The sequence below is a fragment of the Chelonia mydas genome, chromosome 1, assembly GCF_015237465.2.
Source record: "Chelonia mydas isolate rCheMyd1 chromosome 1, rCheMyd1.pri.v2, whole genome shotgun sequence".
Lineage (NCBI taxonomy): Eukaryota > Metazoa > Chordata > Testudines > Cheloniidae > Chelonia > Chelonia mydas.
In genome coordinates, this window is record NC_057849.1 from 11,983,874 (window position 1) to 11,996,498 (window position 12,625).

A 12,625-nucleotide genomic window follows, 5' to 3' on the forward strand; every position below is an offset into this window, starting at 1 on the left:
ATGTGCGGAGTGGGGCCCCCCCCGGCCCCCCCCAGCTCCCACTGCAATAGGAGGTTGGGGGTGCTCTGCACTTCGCAGGAGATTTGGCCCTGTAGCCCACTTCATGTATGATCAGGGCTTAAATTCAGCCAGAGCTGCCCAGAACACAGCTCTGGTAAATATTTTCAATGCCCCCTGGAGTTTTTCTAGCACGTTGGGGGGGGGGGGGGGAATGGCTTGGGAGGCTCTGGGAAATACTCTGTGAGAATTTAAGCCCTGTATATGATGCAACTGCAGCTGGGCCAGAGCAAGCAGGCTGCTGGAGAGATCATTCCATGGGCACCAGCCATGGGGAAGGGAAGGCTCTTTGCTTGGTGCTGCAAATCTGGCCCCTCTTCCCCTGGGTGTGGATCTGCTCAGTCACTTGGCATTTTCTCAGCCCCTGACAGGGAACAAGAGGACTGGACTCATAATAGTCTATAGCTTTTATACAGCACATCGGATAGCACTTTATTCAGAGCTGGAAAAGACCAGCTAGATCAGCAAATCCATCCCTCTGCTGCTACAGGATTGTTCCCTGCAATTCAGGGGTTCTCAAACTTTTCTTGCTGGGTCCCCCTTCGAAAATATTTCAGGCTGTGATGACACCCCCCCCCAAAAGTGGTAGCAAATTACTGTGCACGCTCAGAGGATAATTAAAAGAAGCAGGGAATCATTATCCCTGCAAAGGCGCTGAAGCCTTTCTAAACGTGTAAAGCAACAGGTTTCAGGAATAAATACATGGGCATTTAAGAAATACATTTTCTGGGGGGAAAAGACAACAGGATACAGTGTGAGGAGCAGGAAGCCTTTTCCAGTGATTGTGGCAATAATCTTGATATTGTCCAATTTGTGGTAATAATCATAACATTGTCCACAGATTGTGGCTTTATACAAAACTATATACAAAAAAAAAGCTTCTGGCAGGGTGGGGGGTTGAGGCAGATTGCCTGGCTGCCCGATAGGAGCCGCCAGAGACCAGGGCAATAAGAAGAGCACATCAAGACGCCCTGTGTCTCCGAGAGGCTTTGAAAACCAGTTTCATGAATGATCCAACATGGATGTGACCGTTCTGTGTGTTGTCCCTTACCAACCTGCCCCTTTGTCACATGTACTGCCCACCAACCACAGTGACTAAAGAGCCTCTTGTCCTCAATTCATGCATTTTTATTATGCTAACAAACACTGACCAGAGACAGCAATGAATAGCCATGATAACCCAGGTCGAAGGGCCTGATAACACAGCGGGGCAGGGGCAGAGATGCGGCACTTGTTAACAATTGCACTGTCTCGCAATCAAAGCTGTGGGAATGAGAGCTTTCTGCTTCGTGAACCATCCCCTGGAGTTGAGTTCAAGGGATAACGGAGCTTCCCCCCACCGTAGGACGTCAGGGAGAGGAGGATATGGAACTTGGTGAGGAGGGCAGCTGGTTCATCACTGGGTGCTGCGGGACTCTAAGGTCTAGCTGCCTTTCCTGCACCTCAACCAGACGCTTCAATAGGTCTGTTTGCTCCTGTCTAGGCTGCAACATCTCCTCTTGCTTGTTACACGCTTGTTCCCTGCATGCTTTCCTGCTCTCTGACAGTGTAAGCCTCCGTGCATTCAGCTGGGCCCTGTCAGCCTCCGAGGAACGCATCAAATCACAGAACATGTCTTCCCATGTCTGCTTTTTTCGCCTTCTAATCTGGGACAGCCTTTGTGCTGGAGTGGAGGAAGCACCCAGAGACAATGTTGCAGCTGCAAGGAAAAACATACATTGTGGAAAACAAAACGTTAACTGTTGCAATGAATGAAACAATTCACAGCAGGAAATACATTCCCAGAGGTACATGGCCACATTTTTGGGGGTATGTCTACACTAGGAAATTAGGTCGATATTATAGAAGTCGGGCCCTGCTTCTGCCGGCTGGGGGCGCGCACGCCGCTGTCCGGGCGCTGGAAGGGGAAGATCTCGGAGCCGGGGCCCCGCGCAGGGCAGCTGGGGGCCGGCCGGAGCCTCCCCCGCGGTGCTGCAGCGATGCGCCTGGCAGCGGTGGCTGCGCTGGGTCTGTGGCTGGGCTGGCTGCGCCGGGTGCCGGGCGAGACCTTCAGCTCCATGCTCAGCGTCCGGCAGGCGCTGGCCACCGAGCGGCGGCTGCTGCGGCACCTGGGAGCCTACCTGGAGGTGGAGACCCACCGGCTGAAGGACCTGCAGAGGTAAGTGGGCCAGCCCGGCGCGCAGCACCCGGAGAGGGGCCCGAACTGACCCTGGACCCTTTGGCTTTCCCGGCGCCCTGCCCTCCCAGGCTGACCCCGATCCAGACACCCCCCCATCCGGCGGGGTCCGCAGCCCGATCCACCCCCGGACCTTGCACCCCGCAGCCTGGCTCTGCCTCGGGACCAGCTCCCAGCAGAGTCCGGATCAGCCTGGCCATTCAGACTCAGGAGGGGCAGGCAGCTGGGTCAGAGAGCCCCACGGCCTGCAGCCAGGACACGGAGCCATAAACTTTCCCAGTGCTCAGCTGCCCCAGTGGGGTCCCCTCCGGCCCCTGGTGAAAGCACTTGGCTGGGCACAATCCCTCTTCTTGCAGAAGGGACCCGCCCTGCCTGCCCGCCCCATCCCTATCACTCCGGTGCTGCTCCATTCGCTTCCATGGCAGGACGGCCGATCCAGCGGAGCCTCAGAGCCTGGGTATTTCAGAAGGCGGCGCACTCCGCACCAGGAGGGGTCCAGGCCTGGAGCAGGACCCCATGGTGCTAGGGGCTGTGCAAACAGAATGAAAGAGGGTCCCTGCCTCAAACAGCGTAATGGGCTGGGATTATCAAAAGCCCAACTCCCACTGAACGCAGGCACCTAACTCCCTTAGGCTTGTTGGTGATCCTGGCCTTTAGGCCACGCTGGTTAGCAAGGAACCTGAGAGCATTTTGCGTTTGGTTTGCGTCTGTGTTCATCGGTGTGCAAGCGCCTAGAGCGTCAGGAGAGACAAGTTTTAAATAAATCGATAAAAGACAGAAGAGAGAGTACCAGACGCCACAGGAGATGGGCTTTGTAGAATGATGGTTGTGTCTCACCTAGGGCTGGTCAGTTGGCAAACCAAACACGGGAGGACCCAGCCAGGGATGTGCTAGCAAAGGGCATGTGTGGGAAGTGAAGGCATGGATGCAGATGAGCTTGTTGTTATTATTAATGCTAGTTTGCAGTAGCAGCCGCTGTGTGCCAGGTCCTTTCCAGACACTTGAGAAGGATGGTCCCTGCTCGCAGTCTGAGGGTTCCCATGCAGGGAGGGCATGTGAGTGCGTGTGAATGAAGTGGAGACTTTTATGGGGATGGGAGGTTGAGGCAAATCACCTGGCCACTGGTTATGCACAGCCAGACACCAGGGCAATTAGAAGATTGTGCATCAGAGAAGCTTTGAAAACCAGTTTCATGACTGGCCAAGCTACTGTGTGACACTTCTGTTTGTTTCTCCTTGATGTAAACCCGCCCCCTTGGTTCACCCTACTTCCCTGTAAGCCAACCGCCCTCCCCGCTTCGATCACCGCTTGCAGAGGCAATAAAGTCATTGTTGTTTCAGAATCATGCCTTCTTTATTAATTCATCACACAAATAGGGGGAGAACTGCCCAGGTAGCCCGGGAGGGGTGGGGGAGGAGGGAAGCACCGGGTGGGGTGGGGGATGAGGGAAGGACAAGGCCACACTGCCCTTCAAAATGTATTTGAATGCTAGCCTTCTGTTGCTTGGGCAATTCTCTGGGGTGGAGTGGCTGGGTGCCCGGAGGGGGGCCCCCCGCCACATTCTTGGGCGTCAGGGTGAGGAGACTATGGAACTTGGGGAGGAGGGCGGGTGGTTACACAGGGGCTGCAGCGGTGGTCTGTGCTCCTGCTGCCTTTCCTGCAGCTCCACCAGACGCCGAAGTATGTCAGTTTGCTCCCGCATTAGCCTCAGCATTGCATCCTGTCTCCTCTCATCGCGCTCCCGCCACCTCTCCTGGCGTTCGTTTTCTGCTTTCAGGGACTCTGCCATTGTCTGCCTCCACGCATTCTGCTGAGCTCTTGCAGCGCGGGAGGCCTGCATGAGCTCAGAGAACATTTCATCGCGGGTGCGGTTTTTTTGCCTTTTTATCCGTGCTAGCCTCTGGGACGGAGATGATAGGGGGAGCGTTGAAACATTTGCAGCTGCGGGAGGGGAAAACAGGGAGAGTGGTAGTTAAAAAGACACATTTTAGAGAACAATGGCTAGACTCTTTAATGGTGATCCAAGCTGTTAAGCACATGTGCTATGTAATGTTTGGGTACACGATCGCATTTTGCCTCTTATATTGAGGGCCTGCCGGTTTGGTGTGAGAGATCACACACGCAGGGCCGGGCAACAGAATTCGGCTTACAGGCAGCCATGGTAAGCCACAGTCTTTCGGCTTCTTCAACCTTCATCACATGTGGGAATGGTTTCAAACAGCAGTGCCCTCCTTTCCCATGCCAAGCACCCGTTGGGTTGGCCATTTAAAAGGAGGGGCTGCGGTTTTCAGGTTAACGTGCAGCACAAACCCAATGAACACCCCCCACACACACGCCCCCCAGTTCTCTGGGAAGATCGCTTCACCCGGCCCTCCACCATGTGACTAGTATCAGGGAAGATCCCTGCGAGCCAAACGCAAACAGCTCAGCATGAACCCCGGCCTCCCCCCCCCACCACCACCACATGGCTAACAGCGGGGATGATTTCTTTTCAGTCACAGGCAAACAGCCCAGCAGGAACGGGCACCTCTGAATGTCCCCTGAATAAAATTCTCCTATTTCAACCAGGGGACCATGAGTGATATCACTCTCCTCGTCCCCCAAATCCTCTTTCCTGGTGCAGGGTTAAATCGATCTAACGCTGCTAAATTCAACCTCAACTCGTAGGGTAGTCCAGGGCCTAGTCTTCTAAAAGAAGAGCCTGCCAGTGACGTACAACACCTGGCAGAGTGCTGGGCAGCTGATCTTGGTTTGCAGGCAGGCGTGGTAAGCACACAGGAAAGGGTAGGTGGTGGCAGGGCAGGCCCGGGGACATTTTTTTGGTGTGGAAACTCTTGGCACATAAACAGGCTTTTCCGGGGAGCTCCCTTTGCACGGCTGGACTGCCCCCCCCCAGCCCAATTGTTTACCTCCAATTAAACATTAACTACAATTGCATTGAACCCCTGTAGTGTTATTGCAAATATGCACTCACCAGAGGTGCCTTCCCCACTGCAACAGTGGGTCCTGGGAGGGGGCTGGCACCCGAGTTAGGAAAAGGTCCTGGTTGTCGGGGAGAATGGATCCTCTGCTTGCCTGCTGCACATTCTCCTCCTCCTCCTCCTCCTCATCAACAATATCCTCCTCGCTGTTGCCCTGGCCGCCCGGGAGCTATCCACGACGAATATTGGCGCACCGGTGACGTCCCTGTCTAGAATCGCATGCAGCTGCTCATAGAAGCGGCATGTCTGTGGCTGAGCCCCAGGGCGACTATTCGCCATCCTTGTCTTCAGGTACGCTCGCACGAGGGCCTTGATTTTCACACGGCACTGCTGTGAGTCCCTGGTGTAGCCTTTCCCCCCCATGCGCTGTGCGATTTGGGCATAGCGCTCTGCCTGCCCAGGCTCTTCTCCCCACAGGGCAATCAGATCCAGTGTCTCCTGCATGCTAAAGGCTGGAGCACGTCTGCGGCCCTGGGCAGCCATGGTCGGGGTGGCGGTGAGCTCCCCAGGCTGATCCAACAGGAAATGAAATGCAAAAGGGCCCGGGGCCTCTCCTGTGTACCTGGCTGAAGTGCAGTGGAGTTGAAAGTGCTGTCCAGAGCGGTCACATTGGAGCACTCTGGGATAGCTCCAGGAGGCCAAACCCCTGGAATTACACTGTGCTGTGTCTACACTACCCCTAATTGGACCCGGGAAGGTCGACTCTGGCGCTACTCCTCTCCTCCAGGTGGGGGACAGGCGTGGGTTTTAAGAGCCCTTTAAGTCGGCAGAAAGGGCTCGGTAGTGTAGACGCACACATTATAAATTCGACCTAATGCGTCTAAGGAGGACCGTAGCCCTGCCCCTCGGTCTGTGCCGCCAGGCAGTCGCTAGCAGGGATCACTGGGACCCCGGCCCGCTGGCTGGCTGAGCTCCTGGCCTGGAGCCACACATCACCAGGCTGCTCACTCCTCTCTCCAGGGACAAGTCACCCCGCCCGTGTCTCTCACACCGGCGGGGACGCTGCAGGAAGCCCCCAGGGGGTGGGGTGATCAACCCCCCTCCCGCCCACGAGCGAGACTCACCGGGCCAAACCCCTGCGCGCCCGAAAGGCGCCGCTGGTGTGACCTGCCTGGGCGCCCCCCGGGTCAGTGCCGGCGGCCGGCCCCCGCCGCAGCTTCCCTCTCCCCGCGTCGCGTCCGGAGCTTCCCCGCCCCCGGCGCCTCTCCCTGCCATTGGCCACGGCGGAGCGCCCGCAGCCGGGCCCCGCTTCTGCCGGCCGGGGGCGCACACGCCGCTGTCCGGGCGCTGGAAGGGGAAGATCCCGGAGCCGGGGCCCCGCGCAGGGCAGCTGGGGGCCGGCCGGAGCCTCCCCCGCGGTGCTGCAGCGATGCGCCTGGCGGCGGTGGCTGCGCTGGGTCTGTGGCTGGGCTGGCTGCGCCGGGCGCCGGGCGAGACCTTCAGCTCCATGCTCAGCGTCCGGCAGGCGCTGGCCACCGAGCGGCGGCTGCTGCGGCACCTGGGAGCCTACCTGGAGGCGGAGACCCACCGGCTGAAGGACCTGCAGAGGTAGGTGGGCCAGCCCGGCGCGCAGCACCCGGAGAGGGGCCCGAACTGACCCTGGACCCTTTGGCTTTCCCGGCGCCCTGCCCTCCCAGGCTGACCCCGATCCAGACACCCCCCCATCCGGCGGGGTCCGCAGCCCGATCCACCCCCGGACCTTGCACCCGGCAGCCTGGCTCTGCCTCGGGACCAGCTCCCAGCAGAGTCCGGATCAGCCTGGCCATTCAGACACGGGAGGGGCAGGCACTGGGTCAGAGAGCCCCACGGCCTGCAGCCAGGACCCGGAGCCGTGAACTTTCCCAGTGCTCAGCTGCCCCAGTGGGGTCCCCTCCGGCCCCTGGTGAAAGCACTTGGCTGGGCACAATCCCTCTCCTTGCAGAAGGGACCCGCCCTGCCTGCCCGCCCCATCCCTGTCGCTCCGGTGCTGCTCCATTCGCTTCCATAGCAGGACGGCCGATCCAGCGGAGCCTCAGAGCCTGGGTATTTCAGAAGGCGGCGCACTCCGCGCCGGGAGGGGTCCAGGCCTGGAGCAGGACCCCATGGTGCTAGGGGCTGTGCAAACAGAATGAAAGAGGGTCCCTGCCTCAAACAGCGTAATGGGCTGGGATTATCAAAAGCCCAACTCCCACTGAACGCAGGCACCTAACTCCCTTAGGCTTGTTGGTGATCCTGGCCTTTAGGCCACGCTGGTTAGCAAGGAACCTGAGAGCATTTTGCGTTTGGTTTGCGTCTGTGTTCATCGGTGTGCAAGCGCCTAGAGTGTCAGGAGAGACAAGTTTTAGATAAATCGATAAAAGACAGAAGAGAGAGTCCCAGACGCCACAGGAGATGGGCTTTTGTAGAATGATGGTTGTGTCTCACCTAGTGCTGGTCAGTTTGCAAACCAAACACGGGAGGACCCAGCCAGGGATGTGCTGGCAAAGGGCATGTGTGGGGAGTGAAGGCATGGATGCAGATGAGCTTGTTGTTATTATTAATGCTAGTTTGCAGTAGCAGCCGCTGTGTGCCAGGTCCTTTCCAGACACTTGAGAAGGATGGTCCCTGCTCGCAGTCTGAGGGTTTCCATGCAGGGAGGGCATGTGAGTGTATGAATGAAATGTGCATGCCCAGGACTGTGTGTGTGTGTGTAACAGTACATGTGTGCAGGTGAGCGAGCATGTGCAACCAGGATCATGTGTGTATGACAGCACATGTGTGCAAGTGAGTGTGTGTGGCCAGGACTGTGTGTGTGTAACAGTACATGTGTGCAAGTGAGTGAGTGTGGCCAGGACTCTGTGTGTGTGTAACAGTACATGTGTGCAAGTGAGTGTGGGTCGCCAGAATCATGGATGTGTAACAATACATGTGAGCAAGTGTGTGTGCCCAGGACTGTGTGTGTGTAACAATACATGTGTGCAAGGGAGTGAGTGTGTTTTCACAGAGTTGAAGCCCGGAAGGGACCATTAGATCCTCTCACCTCCTGTCTGTCACAGGCTGTTCAATTTCACACCGATACCCTCGTGTTACACCCAGGACTTTAATCAGACTAAAGCATTTCAGCCCCCAGGAGACTAAACTGAGTGCCACAGGGAGTGACCGAGGTGCTACCGATGTCCCAGACCCCTGCGGTAGCAGGGAATGGATTAGGTGAAATATGCCTAAATGATCCCAGCAGGGGAAGGTGAAAACCCCCCTGTTATAGAAGGGATTCAGGTTGTATTATTAATCAAGGGAGATCTGTCCGTCTACACTGCAGCTGGAGGTGTGCCTCCCAGCCAGGGTAGACAAACGCCCTCGCGCTGCTTGAGCCCTGAAATACTCCTGAGGGAATTCTGCGCCAAAAAATTAAAAATGGTGTCTCAATATTTTAAATTCTGTAAGTTTTATTTGTCAATAAAGAAATGTGGCTCCAGCGTGGCAGAGGGGAGCACAGGCCACTGGCGGCATTGAGGTGGACGATCACCCTGAAGCCCCCACCCCCTGCAGTACAGGGACTCGGCAATGAAGCTGCACCTGACCCTGATATAGTGCAAGGCCTGGGCCTGCCCCAGAAACACCCCGGGGCCCTGCCCCTCTGTGCCAGGTGCACCAGGTGTGGCTGGGCAGGCTCAACCCAGCAGGATCCAAGTGTGGAGAGGCTTAATGTGGGGGGATCCGGGTGTGGGGTAAGGGGTTTCTGTGTGGGGCAATCTGGGTGTGGGCGGCTCAGTGGGAGATCTGGGTGCACAGGGGCACGTTGGGGGCTTCCGTGTGTAGGGGCAATGGGATGCTGCAGGGGATCCGGGTGACGGTGGTTGGGCTCAGAGGGGGGGTCCGGGTGTGGGGAGATGGGGCTTGGCAGGGGGGTCTGGGTATGTGGGGCTCTGTGGGGAGGTCTGGGTGCTGGGGGAGTGGGGCTTGATGGGGGTGGGGGTCCAGGTGCAGCTTGTTCGGGCTCAGAGGGATGGGGGTCTGGTGTGGGGGGCTTGTCGGAGGGGTACAGGTGTAGGGGGGTAGGGCTTGTCAGGGTGAGGATTCAATGGGCCTGCTTAACGGGGGAGCCCCAGCTGCTGCTGCGGGGATGCCCCATGCTGGGCTCCCCCTGTGATTCCCCAATCCCCTTTTCTTCTCCATCCCCCTCCCCTCACTCCCACATTCCCCTCCCCCTGCCCTATTCCACCACCCCTTCCTTCCCTACTGCCCCTTCCCCCACCCCCTCCCCCGCTTCCCTCACTTCCCCCACATCCCTTACCCAGCCCCACCGTGGGCACGGTCTGTTGCACAGAAAACAGGAAGGCTCCTTGCACACAGAAGGGAGCAACAACCTGCATTTGCAGAAATGGGGGGAGGGGCAGTGACACATAACCCCGTGTGCCCCCGCATGCCTCGCCTCTGTTTGAGGGGCAGTCCCCCCCACCAAAAACCGCGCACATGGTCGCACCCCCGAACGGCTCCCCTGGCGTTTTCTGCAGGGAAACATGGAAATTCTGTGGGGGGCATTTTGTGCGGGCGCGCAGAATCCCCCCAGGAGTAACTGAAACCGAGAGACAGGTGGCAGCCCCAGAATACAGACCCAGGGGGTAAGGTGGGCTTGTGCTCGGGCGGCAAGCCCAAGCCCCCGTGCGGCAACAGCCACACTCGTCCAGCCGCGTTCTAATCCAGCGAGGATGTGTCTGTCAGCATCCACCCCAGCTGCCCCCAGCTGCCGTGTAGACATGCCTTGTGCGTTGGGGGCCTGCGAGGTGCCTCACCGAGCCCGGCGCTGGAATTTTTCTTTGTGTCGGCTGTTAACTGGAATAAAGGGGAAGCCCTTGTTTTACCTTACACAGGGCTTAGGACTCATGATCGCCGGTCTGACAGTGCTTAAGTGTGTTTGTCCATGTTTGTATGTACAGTACATGCGTGCATATGAGTGTCCCATGTAAGTGTGCCAGTGAGTACGTGGATGAATGGGTACCTGCTTCTGTGTTTGTGCAAGTGAATGGGGATGTACATACATTAGCATCGGTGTGTGTGCAGCATGCATATGTAGGGGTGTGCATGTGACTGACCCTGTGTGTGTGTGTTTGTCAGTGTGACACATGCATCAGGAAGTGTGTGCGTGTGTGCACACGTGCATCTGGGATTGTGTGTGTGTACGTGGACTACCAGGCTCACTGGACAAACTCGATGTCAGAGCTGCCGTGTTTGTCTGCTCAGTCTTACCATGCACCTGCACTGACCCAGCTGGGCCGGACAGGAGTCAGCAGCCGGGCACTTGCATTGCTCATTGCTACTGTGTGTAACAATGGGGGTGAGAGGCTATACATGCAAAGGTCCATGCCTATTCCTGGTGCAGGCAGGGCCATGCCACTGCAATCAGGGGTGAAGCTGTGCTGAAGGACCTGCTTGGGTGGCCCCTGGTCTTGTTTACACTGGTGTAAATGTAGAATGACTCCAGTGAAGTCACTAGAGTTACACCGATGTAAAACTGGTGTAAGCAAGAGGAGAATCAGGCCTAAAAACTTCCCAAGTTATCCGTAGTGCAGAAGAAATCTTTGCCCAGGAAACCCAGAGTCTGAGCATTGTGCAATAATCCTTTCCTTTCTTTGCTAACTAAGAAGGAGTCCCCCATCCCACATCAGCTCCATCAGCCTGAGGCTGCGTGGTGGAAAGCCTCCCATCCCAACAATGCAGCATTCAGCTGTTCTGCGGTTTCCTGCATGGAGCAGTTAAATGTCTGGAAACAAAAGCACATATTGGGAATGATGTATTTCATTCCTGATGAACCTTGTGGCCTTATTTGTAACAGACATGGAGCGGGTCATATGCATGTCTGCGGAACCTGGCCCCCAAATACACCAGCTTTTCCACCAATAACAAACATGACTGAATCCCTCAGAATTATTGCTCTAATGTGAAATAACAAAGTGGGACGCGGTCAGATTGGCAGCAGGGTCAGATCTGCAGCCCCAGGCAGGGGGATAACATGGATATCTAGCGTTATCCTAATTCACGCTTACAGAAATGTGGTGGGAGGGATATTAAACCTCAAGCTTCTGCGCAAAAGCCAATGAGGCAAATTGTCCCACAGCTCCTGCCTCTGTGGGGTTTTTACCCCTTCCTCAAGAATCTGATGTTGGCCACTGTCGGAGACAGAATATTCCTGTGTTCCTGGAGATTTTCCCAGCTCCATTATTGCCAACCCCAATCATTCAAAACTCATGAATCAGCCTCTCCTCCTCCCCCGCAAAATAATCATGAGACTCAAAACAATATATTTTGCATCATTTCATTTGAGCCTTTAGCAGCCATGTTTTCAAGCTTTGCTCTGATATCATGAGAGCTAGAAAGTTACATTAAAATAAAAAGCATCTCTCATGATCCCATGACACCGGGAGCTGGGGCTTTGAGACAAACCCCACACAGTGTGAGATAGGGGATCAAATCATGAGAGTTGGCAAGTTGAATGGGTTCTGTGAGTCATAGATTCCAAGGCCAGAATGGACCATTGTGATCATCTAGTCCAGGGTTGGCAAACTTTTTGGCCTGAAGGCCACATCTGGGTGGGGAAATTGAATGCAGAACCATAAAGGTAGGGCTGGGGCAGGGGGTTGGGGTGCAGAAGGGAGTGCGGGGTGCAGTGTGCAGGAAGGGGCTCAGGGCAGGGGTTGGGGCGGATGAGGGGTGTGGGGTGTACGAGGGGGCTCAGGGAAGGGGATTGGGGTGCAGGAGGGGGCTCAGGGCAGGGGGTTGGGGTGAAAGAGAGGTGTGGGGTGCTGTGGGGTTTGGGGTGCAGGAGGGGTGCGAGGTGCAGCAGGGGGCTCAGGGGGTTGGGGTGCAGCAGGGGGTTCAGGGCAGGGGGTTGGGGTGTGGGGTGCAGGAGAGGTTCAGGGTGCGGGCTCCGGTGGCAGCGGCGTGCACTGGGGCCAGGTTAGGCTCCCTGCCTGCCTGCCCTGTCCCTGTGCCGCGCCGCTCCTGGAAGTGGCTGGCACCACGTCCTTACGGCCCCTGAAGGAGCGGGGGCAGAGGGCTCCACAGGCTGCCCTCACCTGTGGGTCACTCCCCCACAGCTCCCATTGGCTGGGAACAGGAAACCTTGGTATGCTATGGTATTGCTGTGTCAAGGTTGGGTGCAGCCTCACCGCTGAGTCCATGTCCCGGGGGGGAGCTGCACAGTGATTTCCCACCACTGTAGAACCAGTGGCCTGTGCTCCCCAATGCCAGGCTGGAGCCTCCACATTTATCAGACAAATAAAATTTGCAGAATTTTGCAGAATTTTAAAATATTGTGCACAGAATTTCTAATTTTCTGGCGTAGAATTCCCTCAGGAGTATCCTTTGCATTTGACTGGAGATGGGCACAATCTATGGATCTAGATTTCAACCACAAAGGGAGTTTGGCTCTGGGGCTTTGGTTCATCCCAGTATA

The 12,625-nt window shown here is 56.6% G+C and overlaps 1 protein-coding gene across 1 annotated transcript in view; it reads left to right on the plus strand.

Moving 5' to 3' along the window:
* The first annotated feature begins 6,386 nt into the window (after positions 1-6,386).
* The window catches only part of P4HA3 (prolyl 4-hydroxylase subunit alpha 3), a 35,316-nt gene continuing 29,077 nt past the window's right edge, over positions 6,387-12,625 (plus strand). The window contains exon 1 of the mRNA XM_037878513.2: positions 6,387-6,762. Within this exon, the coding sequence (XP_037734441.1) occupies positions 6,584-6,762 (179 nt within the window). The 5' untranslated portion in view covers positions 6,387-6,583. The remainder of the gene's footprint in view (positions 6,763-12,625) is intronic.